Source organism: Tursiops truncatus, chromosome X (genome assembly GCF_011762595.2).
Source record: "Tursiops truncatus isolate mTurTru1 chromosome X, mTurTru1.mat.Y, whole genome shotgun sequence".
NCBI classification, from domain to species: Eukaryota; Metazoa; Chordata; class Mammalia; order Artiodactyla; family Delphinidae; genus Tursiops; species Tursiops truncatus.
In genome coordinates, this window is record NC_047055.1 from 59,310,508 (window position 1) to 59,329,906 (window position 19,399).

Here is a 19,399-nt window from a genome sequence, read left to right on the forward strand (position 1 = left end):
ATTTTAGGCAGCCTCTCTGCTAATGGGTGAGGTTGTGTTCCTGTCTTCCTAGTTGTTTGGCATAGGGTGTCAAGCACTGTAGCTTGCTGGTCATTGAGTGAAGCTGGGTGCTGGTGTTGAGATGGAGATCTCTGTGAGATTTTTGCCTTTTGATGTTATGTGGAGCTGGGAGGTCTCTTGTGGCCCAGTGTCCTGAAGTTGGCTCTCCCACCTCAGAAGCACAGCACTGACTCCTGGCTACAGCACCAAGAGCCTTTCATCCACATGAATCATAATAAAAGGGAGAAAATGTAGAATGAAAGAAAGAAAGAATGAAACAAAGAAAGAAATACAGAGAGAAAGAAAGAAAGAAAGGATAAAATAAAATAAAGTAAGATAAAATAAAATAGTTATTAAAATAAAAATAATTATTAAGAAAGAAACTTTTTTAAAAGAAAAAACAAAACGGATGGATAGAACCCTAGGACAAATGGTGAAAGAAAGCTATACAGATAAAATCTCACACAGAAGCATACACATACACACTCACAAAAAGAGGAAAAGTGGAAAAAAATAATAAATCTTGCTCTCAAAATCCACCTCCTCTATTTGGGCTGATTCTTTGTCTATTCATATATTCTACAGATGCAGGGTACTTCAAGTTGATTGTGGAGATTTAATCTGCTGCTTCTGAGGCTGCTGGGAGAGATTTCCCTTTCTCTTCTTTATTCGCACAGCTCCTGGGGCTCAGCTTTGGATTTTGCCCTGCCTCTGCGTGTAGGTCGCCGCAGGGCATGTCTTCTTCACTCAGACAGGAAGGGGTTAAAGGAGCAGCTGCTTCGGAGGCTCTGGCTCACTCAAGCCACAGGAAGGGACGGGTGCGGATGCAGGGTGAGCTTGCAGTGGCAGAGGGCGGCGGGACGTTGCACCAGCCTGAGGTGCGCAGTGCGTTCTCCCAGGGAAGTTGTCCCTGGATCCTGGGACCCTGGCAGTGGCGGGCTGCACAGGCTCCCTGGAAGGAAGGTGTGGATAGTGACCTGTTCTCACACACAGGCTTCTTGGTGGCCGCAGCAGCAGCCTTAGCATCTCATGACCGTCTCTGGGGTCCACACTATTAGCCGCAGCTCATGCCCGTCTCTGGAGCTCCTTTAAGCAGCGCTCTTAATCCCCTCTCCTCACGCACCAGGAAACAAAGAGGGAAGAAAAGGTCTCTTGCCTCTTCATCAGGTCCAGACATTTCCCCAGACTCCCTCCCGGCTAGCCGTGGTGCACTAACCCCCTGCAGTCTGTATTCACGCCGCCAATCCCAGTCCTCTTCCTGTGCTCCAACCAAAACCCGATCCTCAGCTCCCAGCCCCGCCCGCCCCGGTGGGTGAGCAGACAAGCCTCTAGTGCTGGTGTGTGCTGGTCTCCACCAATCCTCTGTGTGGGAATCTCTCTGCTTTGCCTTCTGCACCCCTGTTGCTGTGCTCTCCTCCGCTGCTCTGAGGCTTCCCACCTCCGACACCTACAGTCTCCGCCTGAGAAGGGGCTTCCTAATGTGTGGAAACCTTTCCTCCTTCATGGCTCCCTCCCACTGGTGTGGGTCCCATCCCTATTCTTTTGTCTCTGTTTATTCTTTTGCCCTACCCAGGTACGTGGGGAGTTTCTTGCCTTTTGGGAGGTCTGTGGTCTTCTGCCAGCGTTCAGTAGGTGTTCTGTAGGAGTTGTTCCACGTGTAGATGTATTTCTGGTGTATCTGTGGGGAGGAAGGTGATCTCCGCGTCTTAGTCTTCTGCCATCTTCCCGATTCCTCCCACCACATCTTTTTTATCCATTCACCTGTTGATGGACACTTAGGTTGCTTCCCTATCTTGGCTATTGTAAAAAATGTTGCTGTGAACATTGGGGTGCATATATTTTTTGTGGTAATATTTTCTTTTTCTTCATATATATACCCAGGAGTGTAATTGCTGGATCATATGATAGTTATATTTTTTATTTTTTTGATGAACCTCCATACTGTTTTCCACAGTGGCTGCACCAATTTACATTCCTATTGACAGTGTATGAGAGTTCCTTTTTCTCTACATCTTCTCCAACATTTGTTATTTGTAGACTTTTTGATTATAGCCATTCTGACAGGTGTGAGGTGATACATCATCGTTGTTTTGATATGGGGTTTTGATACTCTGATGATTAGCGATGTTGAGCATCTTTTCATGTGCCAGTTGGCTACCTGTATATCTTCTTTGGAAAAATGTCCATTCAGGTGTTCTGCCCACTTTTTAATTGGGTTGTTTGTTTTTTCTGATGATGAGATATATGAGCTATTTATATATTTTGGATATGAATTCCTTATTGGTCATATCATTTGCAAATATTTTCTCCCATTCAGTAGGTTTGTTCATTTCATTGATGGTTTCCTTTGCTGTGCAAAAGCTTTTAATTTTAATTAGGTCCCATTTGCTTATTTTTGCTTTTGTTTCCATTTCCTGAGGAGTCAGATCCAAAAAAAACATTGCTACGATTTATGTCAAAGAGTATTCTGCCTGTGTTCTCTTCTAGGAATTTTATGGTTTAGGTCTTTAATACATTTTGAGCTTATTTTTGTATGTGGTGTTAGAGAATTTTCTAATTTCATTCTTTTACATGCAGCTGTCCAGTTTTCCCAGCACCACTTATTGAAGAGACTGTTTTTCTCCATTGTATATTCTTGCCTCCTTTGTCATAGATTCATTGACCATAAGTGCATGGGTTTATTTCTGTGGTCTCTATTCTGTTCCATTGATCTGTATGGCTCTTTTTGTGACCGTACCATACTGTTCTGATTTTTGTAGCTTTTAGCATGGTCTAAAAGTCAGGAAGTGTGATGCCTCTAGCTTTATTCTTCTTTTCCATTATTGTTTTTGCTATTCAGGGTCTTTTGTGTTTCCATACAAATTTTAAAACTATTTGTGCTATTTCTGTGAAAAATGCCATTGTTATTTTGATAGTGATTGCATTGTATCTGTAGATTGCTTTGGGTCACCAATATTAATTCTTCTAATCCATGCAGTTCTGAGTTTTAATCATGGCTCCATTGCTAGTTTAATGTATGCATGAGATTGTGGCATTTGGCTTTCCTGGAGAATTCAGTGGCATATACATTATTAAATCATTGATCCAATCTACTATGTCACTCTCAATTTTTGAAATTTAAAAAGATAGCAGCTATTGATTTTATTCTTAGGTAATTTTGACAAATAATGCATTATAGTATGTACCCAACTCTCTCTGTAAAAATTCCTCTAGAATTTTCCACCTATTATTCTTTTATTCCCCATTACCCTAATGGAATGAGAGTAGTCGTATTATCTAAAGATTTCCTTCCTTGAGTCTCTAGGATATCATTAGATTAATCACTAAAGACCAGTTGTGTTCAAAACATTCTATTCAATTCAGTGGGCTCTAGAGGTGAAATAATCTCTGATCTCAATAAATTTATAATCTATAGGGAACACAGACATGTGAGTCCAATTAATTGTATAAATCAAAATGGATTAAGTACCATAAGAGAGACATAAATGAAGTGCAATGAGATATCAAAAGTAGTAACAAGTAATTCTGATGGGGAAGAGGTTAAGGATGCTACAGGGAAATGTGAAAAGAGGGAAATCCTTAATAGAAGAAAGCTAAATAGAGGGGGTGGCATTTTTGTTGAGCTTGACAGAATTAGTAGATTTTCAGTAGGTGGGGAAGTAGAGTTAAGGCAATTGCAGTAGAACATGGTGCTCCATAAATCAGGAAAACGACGGTGGTACAAGTTTCTGTGTAAAGCTACATCCAAGGTTGATTATGTTCTGGCAAGGGGTTTATAGCTTTTTCAACACTAGTTTTAATTTTGAGATAATGTTATCCAATCATGGACCATGTGAGTAAATGCTTAATTGTTTTATAGTGTTCAGTAATAAAATTCTAAACATATATATTAATTAAAAACTATGCTAAGCTTTGTAAGCCTTAAAAATTATTATTACTACATTCTAATTTCTAATTAGCCTTTCAGACTGAAGGGAAGCTGTATTTAATACTGGATTTTCTCAGGGGAGGAGATGTCTTCACAAGATTATCCAAAGAAGTGAGTATTTGTAAATTTTTGCTATACTTTATTGAAACAAAACTAAGAATAATTGTTTTTTTTTCTTTTGCTAATTTTTTTCCTACGGAAATTTTAATTATTCTTTTTTTGTTACATAGTATTTAGTGAATGTGCCAGTTAATGGCATTTTCTGTCTGCCTGTCATTTAGATCATCTCAATGTGTTACTCATTTTTCTCTTAGGCACAAGATCAGTATAAATAACTGGATGAAGTAGCTAGGGGCAAACCTAGGACTTTGGCTACTCAAGCTACCAAAATACCTCTGGGAGTAGTGTTTAATTTATTCATGTTTAAAACAGCTTCATGGAGGTACAGTTGACATACACTAAACTGCACATATTAAAGTACATGCTTTGATAATTTTTGACATTTGTATAAACTTGTGAAACCATCAGCACAATAAAAATATTTAGTTTATTCATCATCCCCAACAGTTTTCTTATGCCCTTTTTTAATGCTTCCCTCCTGCCTGACCCCTACTCAATCTGCTTTCTGTCACTGTTTGGTTTGCATGTTCTAGGACTTTATATAAATGGAATCATATAGTATGTGTTCTTTTTTTGGTCTGGCTTTTAAACTCAGCATAATTATTTTGAGATTCATCCAAGTTGTTGCACGTATCAGTAGTTCCTTTTTATTGCTGAGTGGTATTCCACTGTATGGATATACAATGATTTGTTTATTCATTCACTTGTTAATGGATATGTGTGTTTTTTTGCAATTTTTGGATATTACTAATAAAGCTGCTACAAACTTTCATGTGCAAGTGATTGTATGGACATGTGTTCGTCTTTCATGGTTAAATACCTAAGAATATAATGACTGGGTTATATAGTAGGTCTATATTTTAACATTTTAAAGACACTGTCAAACTGTTTTCCAAAGAAAATTGTTATATAATTTGTTATATAATTTTTACATTCCCACCAGCAGTATATGAGAGTTTCAGTTGCTCCATCTCCTTACCAACATTTGGCATGGTCAGTCTTGTTTTAATTTTGAACATCTGGTAAGTGTGTAGTGATACCATATTGTGGTTTTGAATTGCATTACCCTAATAACTAATGATGTTACGCATCTCTTCATGTGCTTAGTTGACATATATCTATCTTTTTTGATGAAATGTCTGTTTAAATCTTTGGCCCATTTTCTATTGGGTAATTTTCTTACTGAATTTTGAGTCTTTATATATTTTGGATGGTAAGTCTTTTATCATGTATGTTTGAAAATATTTTCTTCTGGTCTATGACTTGTCTTTTCATACTCTTTACAGGGTCTTTCAAAAAGCAGAAGTTCTTAATTTTGATGAAGTCTGATTTATATATGTTTTTTCCTTTTATGAATTGTGTTTTTTGGTGTCCTGCTTAAGGCATATTCGCCTAATCCTAGGTCACAAAGATTTTCTCTTATATTTTCTAGAAGTTTTGTAGTTTCTGGTTTTACATTTATGTTTATAATCAATTTTGAGTTCATTTTCATATATGGTGATAAATATGTGTTGAAGTCCTTTTTATCGTATATAGATATCTCATTGTTTTAGCATCATCATTGGAGAATACTGTGCTTTCTCCACTCAATTACCTTGCATTTTTTGTTGAAAATCAATTGACCGTATATGTGAAGATCTATTTGTAGACACTGTTCTGTTCAGTTGATCTGTTTGTCTGTCTTTATGCCAATACAACACTTTCTTGATTACTGTACTTTTATAATATGTCTTAAAGTCAGGTACTGCAAATCCTTGAGCTTTGCTCTTCTTTTTCAAAGTTGTTTTGCCTCTTCCAGGTCCTTTGCATTTCCATATCAATTTAAAAATCAGCTTTTCACTTTCTACAAAAAAGCCTGCTGGGATTTTGATTGGGATTGTATTGAATCTGTAGTTCAGTTTTCCGATAATTGACATTTTCACAGTATTGAGTCTTCCAATCCATGAACATAGTATCTCTCTCCATTTATTTAAGTTTTCTGTAATTTCTCTCGGCAGTGTCTTGTCATTTTCAGTGTACAGGTCTTGCATGTCTTTTGTCAGATTTATCTCCAAGTATTTTCTTTTTAAAAAATGCTGTTGTAACTTGAATTACTTTCTTAATTTTATTTTCAAATTGGATGGAAATATGATTACTATTTTTGTATATTGGACTTTGTATCCCACAGTATAACTAAAATTACTGATTTTATCTAGCAACTTTTTGGTAGACTACAACTAGAACTTTCTGTTGGTAGTCTGCACATGAGTTTTACTTCTTGTTTTCCATTATGGGCATCATTTATTTGTCTTTGTTACACTGGCTTGATCCTCCAGATCAGTGTTGAAAAGTATTGGTAAGAGCAGACATTCTTGCCTTATTTCCGATTTTAGGGGGGAAAGCATATTTTCACCATAAATTACAAAGTTAAGTATAGGTCTTTTTGCATGTTCTTTATCAGGTTGAGAAAGTTCCCTTCTATTACTAGTTTGTTGGGTTTTTATCAGGAATGTATGTTAGATTTTGTCAAATCCTTTTTTTTTGCAGTTATTGAGATGATGATCATGTTTTTTTCTTCTTTAATATTTTAATATGGTGAATTACATTGATTGATTGTCAAATGTTGAAGCAGCTTTGCATCTGTGGATGAACCCCATGTAGTCATGATGTATTATCCTTTTTGCATATTATTGGACGTTATTTACTAAAAGTTTGTTAAGAATTTTTGCATCTATTTTCATGAGAGATATTTGACTGTAGTTTTCTTTATTGTTTATATCTAATTTTGGTGTCTGAGCAATTCTGGTTTCATAGAATGAGTTGGGTAGAATTTTCTCCTCTTCAATATTTTGGAAAAGTTCAATGTTAAATTGTCATTAAATGATTGGTAGTATTCACTAGTGAAGCTATATGGGCCTGAAGTGTTTTTTTAATGGTATGGTGTTTAACTATAAATTCAATTTATTTAATATACTTAGGGCCATTCGGTTCATCTTTCTTTTTGAATGAGCTTTAGTATCTTGTGTCTTTTAAGGAATTTGTCCATTTCATCAAAGTTATCAAATTCACTGGCATAAAGTTTTCATAATATCCCCTTATGACTTTTATAGGTATAGAATCGTTAGTGATGTTGATATCATCATTCCTGATGTTGGTATTTTGTGTCTTCTTTTTTTATCTCACTTAGCCTTGCTAGAGGTTTATCAATTTTATTGTTCTTCTTAGAGAATCAGCCAGCTTTTGGTTTCACTGATTTTTTCTATTGTATTTGTTTTCTGTTTCATTGTTTTCCACTATAATTTTTATTACTTCATTTTTCTCTACTTAATTTTGTGTTTCACTAGCTTTTCTGGTTTTTAAGATGGAAGCAGAAATTATTGATTTGAGACCTTTTCTTCTTTTCTAATATAAGCATATAGTGTTACAAGTTTCCCTCTAAATACTGCTTTAGCATCATCTCACAAATTTTGATATGTTATGTTTTTATTTTCTTTTAGTTCACCGTATTTTCTAATTTCCTTTTATTTCTTCTTTGTCTCATGGGTTATTTAGAAGTATGCTAATTAATTTAAAAATATTTAGGCAGTTTCCAGATAAATTTCTATTATTGATTTCTAAATTAATTTTATTGTAGTCATAAAGCACACTTTGTATGACTTGAATTCTCTTAAATTCATTTAAATTATTTTATGCTTCAGAACATGGTATATCTTGGTAAATGTTCCATGTGTACTTGAGAAGAATGTGTATTCTGCTTTTGGGTAGTAGAAGGTTCTGTAAATGTCGATTAGATTAAGTTGGTTGATAGTGGTATTAAGTCTACTATATTCTTCCTAATTTTTTCTCTACATGTTCTAACATTTTTTGAGAGACAGGGATTGAAACCTTTTACTATAATTATGGATTTATCTATTTCTTCTTGAATTTCTGTCAGATTTTGCTTCATGTATTTCAAAGTTCTGTTATTAAGTGTGTAAACCTTTAGGGTTATCATTCCCTCTTAGTGAATTTACACTTTGTCATTATGAGATGACTTATTTTATCCCTGCTAATGTTCTTTGCTTTGAAATCTACGTCAATATTAATACAGGCACTCCAGGTTTTTAAAAAATTAGTGTTAGTTTAGTATATTGTTTTCCATATTTTTATTTAATCTATTTGTCCTTATATTTAATGTGCAGTACTTAAGGCAGCATGTAATTGTCCCTGTCTTTTATACAGTCTGAAAATCTATGCTTTTTAATGGGTGTGTCAGACTTGTAACATTTAATCTGACTATTGATATGGTTGGGTTTGAATCTCCATCTTTCTATTCACGGAGTTATTTTTGTCCCTTCTGTTCTTTGTTCTTTTATTTCTCTTTTGCTGCCTCTTTTTTTTTTTTTTTTTTTGTGGTACATGGGCCTCTCACTGTTGTGGCCTCTCCCGTTGCGGAGCACAGGCTCTGGACATGCAGGCTCAGCGGCCATGGCTCACAGGCCTAGCCACTCTGCGGCATATGGGATCTTCCCGGACTGGGGCACGAACCCGTGTCCCCTGCATCGGCAGGCGAACTCTCAACCCCTGCGCCACCAGGGAAGCCCTGCTGCCTTATTTTTAATTAATTATTTTACATGATTTTATTTTTATACCTTTGGTTGGCTTTTTATCAAAATAACATTTTGTTGTTGTCTTATTTTAATAGTTGCTTTAGGGTTTGTAGTATAAATTTTTAACTCAGGAGTCAGGAATCTATAGTCTCAGGCCAAATATGGCCTGTTGATTTTTTTGTAAATAAAGTTTTATTGGAACACAACCACACCCATTTGTTTAAGTATTGTCTATGGTTGCTTTTGTGCTTCAGTGGCAGCATAATTGTATGGTCATTTTTTATTGGATGGCAGGTCATTTTTTATTGGATGGCAGGTGTTATGAATTTAATTTTCTTGTACTCTAGATACTTGTGTTTTCTTATAAGTAGTATTTAGCTTTGTTCTGGGATGCAGTTAACCTGTTGAGTCTTGCTTTTAACCTTTGTTATGTGGTACCAAAGCAGAATTTAGGATTAATTTTTCCCAATACTGAAACATGACCCTTCTTAGTACTCTAACCAGCCTATCAATTATGAGATTTTTCACTCTCACTGTTTGGTACAGGACTTATCCTGGTCCTTTGTGAGCTCTGTGAATTCTTTTTTAAAAATCTTTTAGGGTTGTTCTTTTCCTGGGCTCAAGTAGTTTCCTTAGATCCATGATTGGGAATTCTTCATTGGATGGCAGACATCCTGAAATTCACCTTGTTAGGTGATGGATTGTTTTGTATTCCTATAAATATTATTGAACTTTGTTCTGGAATTTGTGCGGAACTAGTTTATTTCAGATTGTTAAACTGGACCAGAGCAGTGTCTAATCGGGATGATTTTACACCACTGTGAAGCATCTGATTACTCTGTCCAGTGCCCTGTGAATTATGAGGTTTTCTGCTCTGTGTGGAGGTAATAGGAACTATTCCTGGCCCTGTGTGAGTTCCATGGATTAGTCCCTCTAATACTTTCATTGGTTATTTTTCTGGCTCAGGTTTCCTCACTCACATGCGCTGAGCATTTCTCTGCTGAATACTTGAGAGAGACCATCTACATAACTCTACGGTTCTCTCTCTGTAATTCTCCCTTCTGTACTCTATCTTATGAATTCTGTCCTTCTTGTCTCCCCACTCTCTCAGCTCCATCTCATCAACTCAGGAGCCTTCCAGGCTCTGGCCTGACTTTGCCCTCCCTGCATTGCTGCTTAAGAACTCTTTCCAGGTAGTGAGCTAGGACAGTTGTATGGTTGTTTCCATCTCTCAATATTCACTGTCCTTTGTTGCGATGTCCAGTGTCTTGAAAAGTGTCATTTCATATATTTTGTCCTGTGTTTTAGTTGTTTCAGATGAGAGATTAAATCCTGTCTTTGTCTACCTCATTTTGTCTTGAAGTGGTAGTCTGGGAGTAGAATTTTAATTGGGTAATAGTGGTTCAACATTTCACTTCCATAATTAAAATATGAGAAAACTACTCTTGATTCTCAGAATTCTAGAACTTGCTGTGAGAAAGGAACAGTGTGATTCTGGGATGCTAGCTAGTGCTTAAGTGGCTAAAACCTGTCTCTCTGTCTGCCTCTACCTGTCTACCTCCAGTATAGAACATTCCATGCATGAACATAGACTGTGACCTTGGTATATTCTTTACTCTAAAACAGAGTTCAGTATGTGATGGGGTCTGTCTAGGACCCCCTTCCCAGTGGGTCTTTAAAGGACCTTATTAAAAGCTGGTTCCAAGACACAGAGGGACAATAGTATAACAAGTATTCATGATTTCTTGTGTTAGATTGTAGAAGCGTGAAGAATATGTTTGAGAAATTCTTACTTGTAGTCATTTCTAATTTTCTTTTAAACTCTTCAGACCTCCATTCTCGATGTGGGACTATCTAAACCCATACTAGCACAGAGATGCAATCAGTAAGTTTTGATTCCTAAGTCTGGAATATTAGGTAAGAACAAGCATTTTAAATGCATTTCCCAAAAGACAATAAATTCGTATATTCATTGAACAGGCTGCTAAGAAATGATTTAATGGTTACTTCTATAGACAGCTTATTAATAAGTTTTTTATTGGTTATACTTCATGTGTATGTACAAAAAACTGCTATATCATCAAAAATGAGAATTTTATGCCTTAGAAAAAGACTTTTAAAAATACATTTTTGTATTTGTTAAAGAAATTTATAATGTATATCATATATATTTTAAAGGGAACAGCACCTCCCCAAATTTCTCTCCTCACAAACACACACACACACACACACACCTCTTAGATCATACCATATTTTGCTAATGTCAAGAAAATACAATGAGATGAATGGCTGAGAATTATAAAACTTCCATTTCTTCCAGAATCAATTTGTAGACTTAACAAAATTTCAAACAAAGTCCCAATAGGAATTCTTGTTTGAATTGACAGATGATTTTATCAGCGTGTTTGGAAAAGTAAACAAGTGAAAAGAACTAAGACATTTTGAAAATAAAGAACACCATTTCCTTGCCCTACCTCTTGTTTAAAACTTTATAAAGCTACTGCTATAAGCAAACCATCACAGTATCAACACAAGATTAGAAACATACTGTATAGTCCAGGAATATTCTGGTATATATGACTTACCATATATTATTATAATAGAGGAAGAATCACAAGTTAATGGCAAAGAGATTGATTGTTCAGTAAACCGTATATGAGAAATTGGTTAGGAATTTCAGAAAAAAAACATTTTAAATTGTTATCACTACCACATACAAAGGTAAATATTACTTACATTAAAGAGCTAAATCTGGAAAACTTCTCATGCTAAAAGAAAATGCAACTGAATGTGTAGTTGACTATTGAATGGAGGTCTCCTAAATCATTAAAATAATGAAGTAAAATCATACAGAAATTATATATAAATTTGACTACATAAAATTAAGAATTACTGAACATCAAAAACCAGCACAAAGTGGGGAAAATGTTTACAAATAATATGATGGAGGACTGACATTTTTAATGTTTAAAGGGCTTGTACCAATTGAAAAAACAGTAAGTAAATAATGGAACATAGGCAAAAACATTGCTGATAATTCACTAAAAAAATGGAAAGGCCACTAGACATGGAAAATTATATAGCCTAAGAATCAGAACAATTGATTCCATTTTTATATATCAAATTAGAAAAGATATTTTAAAAGGATATATTCAATGCTATCATGGATGTGGTAAGACAAATGCTTTCATAAGCTGCTGATGGGAATGTAAGTTATTGTAACCCTTTGACAAATAATTTTGTTCTGTATGTCGAGAGTCTTGGACTATTTATTCTCCTTGACTGCCTAGTATTTGCTTTTTTATTTCTCAGAAATCCATTTTGGGGAAATAACCATAAATATCAAAAATATATATGCATTTACAGAGTTATTTATAATAGTGAAAAACTGGAAATAACCTAAATGAACATTAGGTAAATTATAGTAAATTAGTATGTTGAGATTGTACAGCTATTGAAAACTCTTTATTAATAAGTTAAAGATATAGAAGAATGCCTATAATATAATATTAAGTGGGGAAAAAGGAGGCCACTAAATAGTTTATGTAGTGTGATCTCAAATATGTTAAAACACACACCCTCATAGATACATACGTGAACGACTTGAAGAGCAGACAGAAAGACTAGCAGTCCTTACCTCACGGTGCTGGAGCTTTAGATGATTTTTATTTAGGGGGAGACTCAGGATAATTAGTGAATAGAAAAACATTAATGGTAGTGAACCTGAAACTTAAAAAGTTGTAACATAACATGTGGCAGAAGTGGCTTCTGGGGAAGAGGTAGTTCTTAGGGACAATTATTTCTGAGTTCAAATCCTGCCTGCTTCTTACTGTGTTTTTCTAGGCAAGTTACTTTATCACTCTGAGTCTCCATATGTAAGGTGGTGATAATACCTACCTCATAGGGTTGTTTAGAAGATTGTAATAACAGATTGTAATAACATAATGAAAAGTGGCTGGCACGTGATAGTTACTTAATAAGTTTCTTATTTGTGTCCATCATGAAGCTTTCCTCAGAGACAATTTCATGACAAGGTAATATGCTTGTCATAAACTGTAAACTAGGCAGTTTTCTTCTTTTAGCGTTTGAAAGACTTTTGTTTAGGGTTTTCTTATGTGTTAAATTTCCATGAACGTTTTGATTAGCCTTCCTCAGAAGTGAAATAGGTAACATTTGTTTTTCTTCCTAATAAAATACCAAGTAAAAATGATGTTCTTATACTTTTACCATTATAATATTCAAATGAATTCTCCTGAAACTTAGATAATGAACAATCATTGTTTTTCTATAGAACATTTTAAAAAGTGGGTATAATATCAGAATTTATCTTTCATTGTTCATTCTCAGAAATTTTACTAGTACCTGAGTCTGCATAATGTAATTCAGTGGCCATAATTCTAAGTGGGCAAGACAGTTATAAGATTTTATGATATTTCATTAAAATTTTGAGTTTTCCTAATAATCTAGATATTTCTTTAATGAAAATAACCAATTTCTAGACAAGTTATTTGTTTTGCCAATTGGAAGCCCTTGATAAATCTTAACAATTACATCTAATGGTTGAGTAATGCCCAATTTTGTGTGTAAATTAACACTCACTTTTGAATGGATATAGACATAAACCTATAACAATAATACCTCATGGTTACACACATAGGATTTTACAATTTACAAAGTATTTTTCCCCACATAAACTAAGCTGACTCTTAAAACAACCTTGTTAAGTAGATGTAGCAGATACTATTATCCTTATTTTACAGATTTGGAAACTGAAGCCCCGAGGGCTAAGTGAAATGTCAAACATTACACTGCTAATTCTAATTCTAAGTCCAGTGCACTTTTCACTTCATCATAGCACCTCTGTTCCCAGGCAGAAAAAGATTGAGGAATTCAGTGCCTTTAAGCTCATGTATTCTACTAGCAGAAGAGTCTTGGAGCTACCCCTTAGGTCAGAGATTGGGTTTAGAACCGTGTTTAATATGAGTTACTAATTTGACAACTTTTGTTGGTATAATTGAAGCTTTAGGTTAGTAGAGCTGCTAAAAGCAAAATTCCTGAGAAGTGATAGTAGACAGTGAAAGAGAAAATAGTGGAAATAGTGGAATTACCAATGCTAAAACAAAATATCTAATATACTGCAAAGATCCTGAGAGCATCCCTATATAGTAGTGTACTAAATATAATAACCGAATTATGACACTAAGTCATTTTTAAAAAGGTAAATCCTGTGCAGTACATTCAGGGTAAAAAGATATGCAAGCTACATAATATGTTTTAGGAAGATCTACATTAAAATGTTGAAGAGAAGGATTTTTTAAAAAAATTTTTCAGTATATTTTATTTTATTTATTTATTTTAATTTATTTATTTACTTTTATTTTTTGGCTGCATTGGGTCTTCGTTGCTGCATGCGGGCTTTCTCTAGTTGCAGTGAGCGAGGGCTACTCTTCGTTGTGGTGTCCAGGCTTCTCATTATGGTGGCTTCTCTTGTTGCAGAGCACGGGCTCTAGGCACGTGGGCTTCAGTAGCTGCAGCACATGGGGTCAGTAGTTGTGGCTTGAGGGCTTTAGAGCGCAGGATCAGTGGTTGTGGCGCACTGGCTTAGTTGCTCCGCGGCATGTGGGATCTTCTCGGACCAGGGCTCCAACCTGTTTCCCCTTCATTGGCAGGCGGGTTCTTAACCACTGCACCACCAGGGAAGTCTGAGAAGGATTCTTAAATAGTTTAGTTCCATCTATATACTTCTTTTATTTTCTTGTTTGCCTAGACTTGTCTGTTTACTGGTTTTTAAAGAAGAAATTTTAAATAAATTCAACCTTAAAAAAAAAAGATCAAATGGTAAATTATTATTTTATTCTAGGTTCTGTTTACAGAGGAAGATGTGAAATTCTACCTCGCAGAACTGGCCCTTGCTTTGGATCATCTGCACCGATTAGGAATTGTATATAGAGACCTGAAGCCAGAAAAGTAAAGCTATATTGTCTTTATGTATCCCTGTTACCAGTATTTCTATAACTACTTTTTTCTCCATTAAGTCTTATATTTTAAAGATTATATGAAAATATACGTGAATTATGCAGTTATATGAAACTTACTTTAAAAAGTAATCTTCATAAGATACCCATTGATTTAAATTAGTCATTTCAAAATTTTCCAGTATATCAAATAGATATTGACCTCTTTTATGATGATTTTTATGTAAATGTTTTATGTAAAAATATTTTATCCCACGTTGTTGAATGTGAATTTTGCTTTACAGCATTTTGCTTGATGAAATAGGACATATCAAGTTAACAGGTATGCAAATTTTCTCATTCTACCCTAAGCCTGTTTTATATTTTTTGTTATTTTAATATATATATTTGTCTAAGCCTGTTTTTTTCCCTCTTTCTTGATTTAATTTGCATTTTGTTTATTTCTTTGGTGAACTAAAATTCATTTAAAGGGTGGATAAGATAACTCCCAGTATGCTCTAATTGTAATACCAAAAAATTATATGGTAGAGTCACTGTCCTCATTAAGAAATGACATTTGGTTTTCTAGGAAAAATCACATCATTTTTGTTTCAGTCTAGGCTGAAAGATTTATCATAAGTAGTTATCACAGTTGAAATATAGTGAATTATAAACTTCTGAACCAAGTGTTTCATAATAAGAGGTTCATTTTATTCTTTCTTTTGTAAAAACACATTTTATTTTACTTTATTTTGAATGTTGAGTGTTTACTGTATGTGAAACACTGATAATTTTCACAGAACCTTTAGGCATAAGGTATCCTTATTATACCATTAAAAAAAACCTTTACTTTTAAAATAATTATAGACTCACAATAAGTTGCAAAAATAGTACCAAGAGGTCCTGTGTATCGTCACCCAGCTTCCCCCAATGGTGACACTTTACAAAATTACAGTGCATTATCAAACCCAGGAAATTGATAGGTACAGTTACAACTAACTAGACTATATACTTTACTTGAATTTCACCAGTTTTTGCACATATTCTTTTTTTGTTTGTCTTTGTGTATATCTCCATGACATTTTATTCACATATGTAGAGTCAAATACCATCACCACAATCAATAATCAAAACTGATCTATAACCACAAAAGAACTCTCCTGTGCTGCCCATTTATAGTCACCCTTCCCACCTTCCCTAAATCCTGGCAACCACTTATCTGTTCTATATCTCTAAGTTTGTTATTTTAAGAATATGATATAAATAGAACTGTATAGTAGTCACACACCTGAACATTTATCCTAGAGAAATAAATACTTACATGCACACAAAAAACCTAAACATGAATTTTCATAGCAGCTCTGTTTGTAATAGCCCAAGGCTGGAAATGTCCCAAATGTCCTTCAGAGAGTGAATGGATAAACAAACTGTGATACATCTATGCAATGGAATACTACCCAGCAATAAAAAGGAAATAACTCTTGATATATACAGCAACTTGGATGGACTCAAGGGCATTGTGCTGAGTGAGCCAATCTCAAAAGGTTACTTATGTTTTAAATAGATAGTAAATTCTGTATTTAATTATCAGAATGTTAAAACAGAGATAAAATGAAGATGTGGGCTTTACAGAGAATTTTGGACCAGTACACTTTAAAGGTAAGTTGCTTTAAATTCCTAAGTATACTTCTTCAATGTAAAAATAAAGTATAAAGTTGTTAACTTGAAAGCTCAAGTAAATGTGACAAAGTTCAAGTAAAGTTTAGTAAATCTTTTTTTGATTCATAGCCTGATTCTCTTTCTACTATATGAAAGAAGCAAAGCAGATTTAAAGAGATTCAAAGAGGATAAGGAAGAGAAATATGAAGAGAACAGTAGAGTTTTGAAATTTTATATAATACATAATTTTTATTTTACAACAGTCAATCTTTAGTTGCAATGCTAATTAGAATTTAATTCTTTTCATTTTTCTTAATAAGTTATGCCTGTTTTGTCATGGGTGAGGAAGAAAGGTGGGGAAAGAGTAGAATAAATTCTACCTATATCTCTCTTCTACATTAAGGTTAATTGGGTGAATAATGATGTCAACTTGTTTTATATTTAGTCTTATAATATGAATTCTGCTTTTACACCTTTTGGACTTAAACGGGCTGAGGAGTAAAGAGTAGTTAGAATCAATGTTAATTTATAAGCAAGGGACACAAGGCTTGTGACAGGAAGAAACTGTGATTTATATATATTTTTAAACAATTTAATCTATTTTCCTTTAAAGTGACACCAATATTTCTTTAAAGAAAGTACACAATGATAAATATTAGATAATTTACAGTTTCATGATCATAACAGAATTCAAAGTCTTGTAATGAATAATAAATTTATGGATGTAACCTCACAACATTCCAGTAAGGTTGGTTAAAATGTGACCATTCATAGCAAGTGTTTTAAGACATTTCATTTTTTTTCATTCTTTCCTTTAATTTCTTTTTATTTTTATACTTCCTTTCTTTTTCTTTATTTTCTTTTTCTTCCTTTCTTGCTTTCTTACCTGCTGTGCCTTTTTCCTCCTTCCTTCCCTTCCTTTTTTCCCTCCTTCTCTTCCTATCTCCTTCCTTCCATTTTGAATACTATCATCGAGTACTATTTGCTCGATGAACTATGGTTATTCTTTTGGTTTATTTGGTGAACTATGTTATTCATTTCTATCACAGCCTGTGGAATTTGTAGAGGAAGCACAGGTCACATTGGCATCTTTTTAGAAGCAGACAGAAAGATTCCATAGCTGTCTCTTCCTGAGTTCAGTTTTCCTTGTTCAAGTTTGCATGCTTTGGCTGGTCTGGTGAATGTGCTAAGTCATGTGTAGTACTTTCAGTGAGCCCTTAGGGTTCTCATTTTAGGCAAAGGATCTAATTTCTCTGAGATATTAACTCAATTAACAACACAGCCCTGTAAATGAAAAGGCAGGAGAGGCCAGAACTGGGAATCAGGTGTGAGGAGAGGGTGCTATGGATGTGGAGGGTCAGGGCATTTGGACAAGGATGGATGTAAGAGTATCACAAACCTGGGTGGGAAAGGGAATCTGGAGTCTCCAGAATCACTTCTGAGGGACATAATTCAGAAGTAATTTTTATAAAGAGAGGGAAGATAAAATATGCAGTGTCAGAAATTAAATCACACAGTACTTGAGCTGAATATTTAAGAAAAAAATGTATACATAAGAAAATAGTTTTAAGTAATTTTTATGGCTATCTGAAAATTAGGCACTGAAATTACTTTTACATATAGTAGATACTCATAAAAGTGTTGTGTTTTGGACATGCTTTTAAAATTTAACGTCTTTAAAAGAGTCATTTAAGGAAACAAAGGTATATCTCACCCCCCCCCCCCCGCCAAAAACCCTTTATATAGCTGATTTCTACATTTTCTTTTCAAATTAGTGTTTTGGAAAAAACACTGATTAACATATGTCTTATTTAATCTTGTAGCTAACTCTTATTATTGTAAAAATTTTTGTCCGTTGATTGCTGAGCAAATTCTAGTGTTAAATGTCAGTTTTGTCAGAAATAGTACAGCAAAGGACCTTTATGGAGTGGTGTAATCTCTGAAAGGTAACAGAGGATAAGAAAATTCTCTTCCCCTCTTCCTTCTCTGTGGACTGGCCAAAGAAGCCAGTGTTCTTCTCTACAAGGTATGTTGTTATATTCAGCTGAACTGACCTCAGAGACTAGGTTTCATTAAATTTAATTTTGAAATGGAATTGCAGAGTTTAAAAGCCTTAAAATGTGGAGAAAGAGCATAGTACATTGAAAAGATTTTTTAAAATTATGCTGAAAATCATAATGCATTCAGTTATTATATAAGAATAAGTAATTTTTAAATGAAAATATTGATTATGGTTAAACAATCAGTTTCAAGGGGTCCTAAAATTAAGTATTAATATTGTATTTTATTTTAAAAGAGAATTATAGGGCTTATAATTTTTTCATTTATAGAATTAAGGTATAATTTACATAGAGTAAAACTCATTGTTCTTGTGATAATGGAACTAATTTGTATCTTGACTGCATCATTGTCATTATTGTGGTTGTGATGTTGTAATATAGCTTTGTAAGATAATACCATGGGGGAGACTGGCTAAAGGGTAAACGGGATCTCTGTAGTATTTCACATAATTGCGTGTGAGTCTACAGTTGCCTCAAAATACAAAAGTTTATTTTTTAAAGTTACTTTTTTGTGTATAGTTCTGCAAACTTTGACAAATGCATACAGTCAGCATCAAGATATAAAACAGTTCCCTCACCCCCCAGAATTTTCCCATTATAAATCAATTCTCCCTTTACCCCTTGACAACCACCAATCTGCTTTCTGGTCCTATGGTTTTGCCTTTTCCACAAAATAATATAAATAGGAAGACAGTATATAGTCTTTTGACTCTGGCTTTATTTATTTAGTATGCATTTGAGATTCATCTATATTGTTGTGTGTATCAGTAATTTCTTTTTTATTGCTGAGTAGTATTCCATTTTATGATGGTACCATGGTTTGTTTATCCAATCCCCAATTAAAGGGCTTTTGGGTTGTTTCCTGTTTTTGACAGTGACAAATAAAGCAACTAGAAATATTTTTGTACAGGTTTTATGTGAACATAATTTTTTATTTCACATCAGTAAATACCCAAGTGGTGGGATTGGTTGATCATATGGGAAGTGTGTGTTTAACTTAATGAGAAACCTCCAAACTGTTTTCCAAAGTGCTTGTACCATTTTGCATACCCATCAGCGATGTATGAGAGT

General features: G+C 34.3%; 1 protein-coding gene across 9 annotated transcripts in view; it reads left to right on the forward strand.

The window, feature by feature from the left end:
* Window positions 1-19,399, forward strand: part of RPS6KA6 (ribosomal protein S6 kinase A6) — a 171,535-nt gene that overhangs the window by 82,664 nt on the left and 69,472 nt on the right. For all 9 annotated transcript variants that reach the window (XR_012329362.1, XR_004524393.2, XM_033849215.2 and 6 more), the window contains 3 exons: window positions 3,999-4,078; window positions 14,516-14,622; window positions 14,915-14,952. Coding sequence is in view for 7 of the 9 variants with exons in the window: in XM_033849215.2 (XP_033705106.1) it covers window positions 3,999-4,078; window positions 14,516-14,622; window positions 14,915-14,952 (225 nt within the window). In the remaining 2 variants the exon portion in view is untranslated. The remainder of the gene's footprint in view (window positions 1-3,998; window positions 4,079-14,515; window positions 14,623-14,914; window positions 14,953-19,399) is intronic.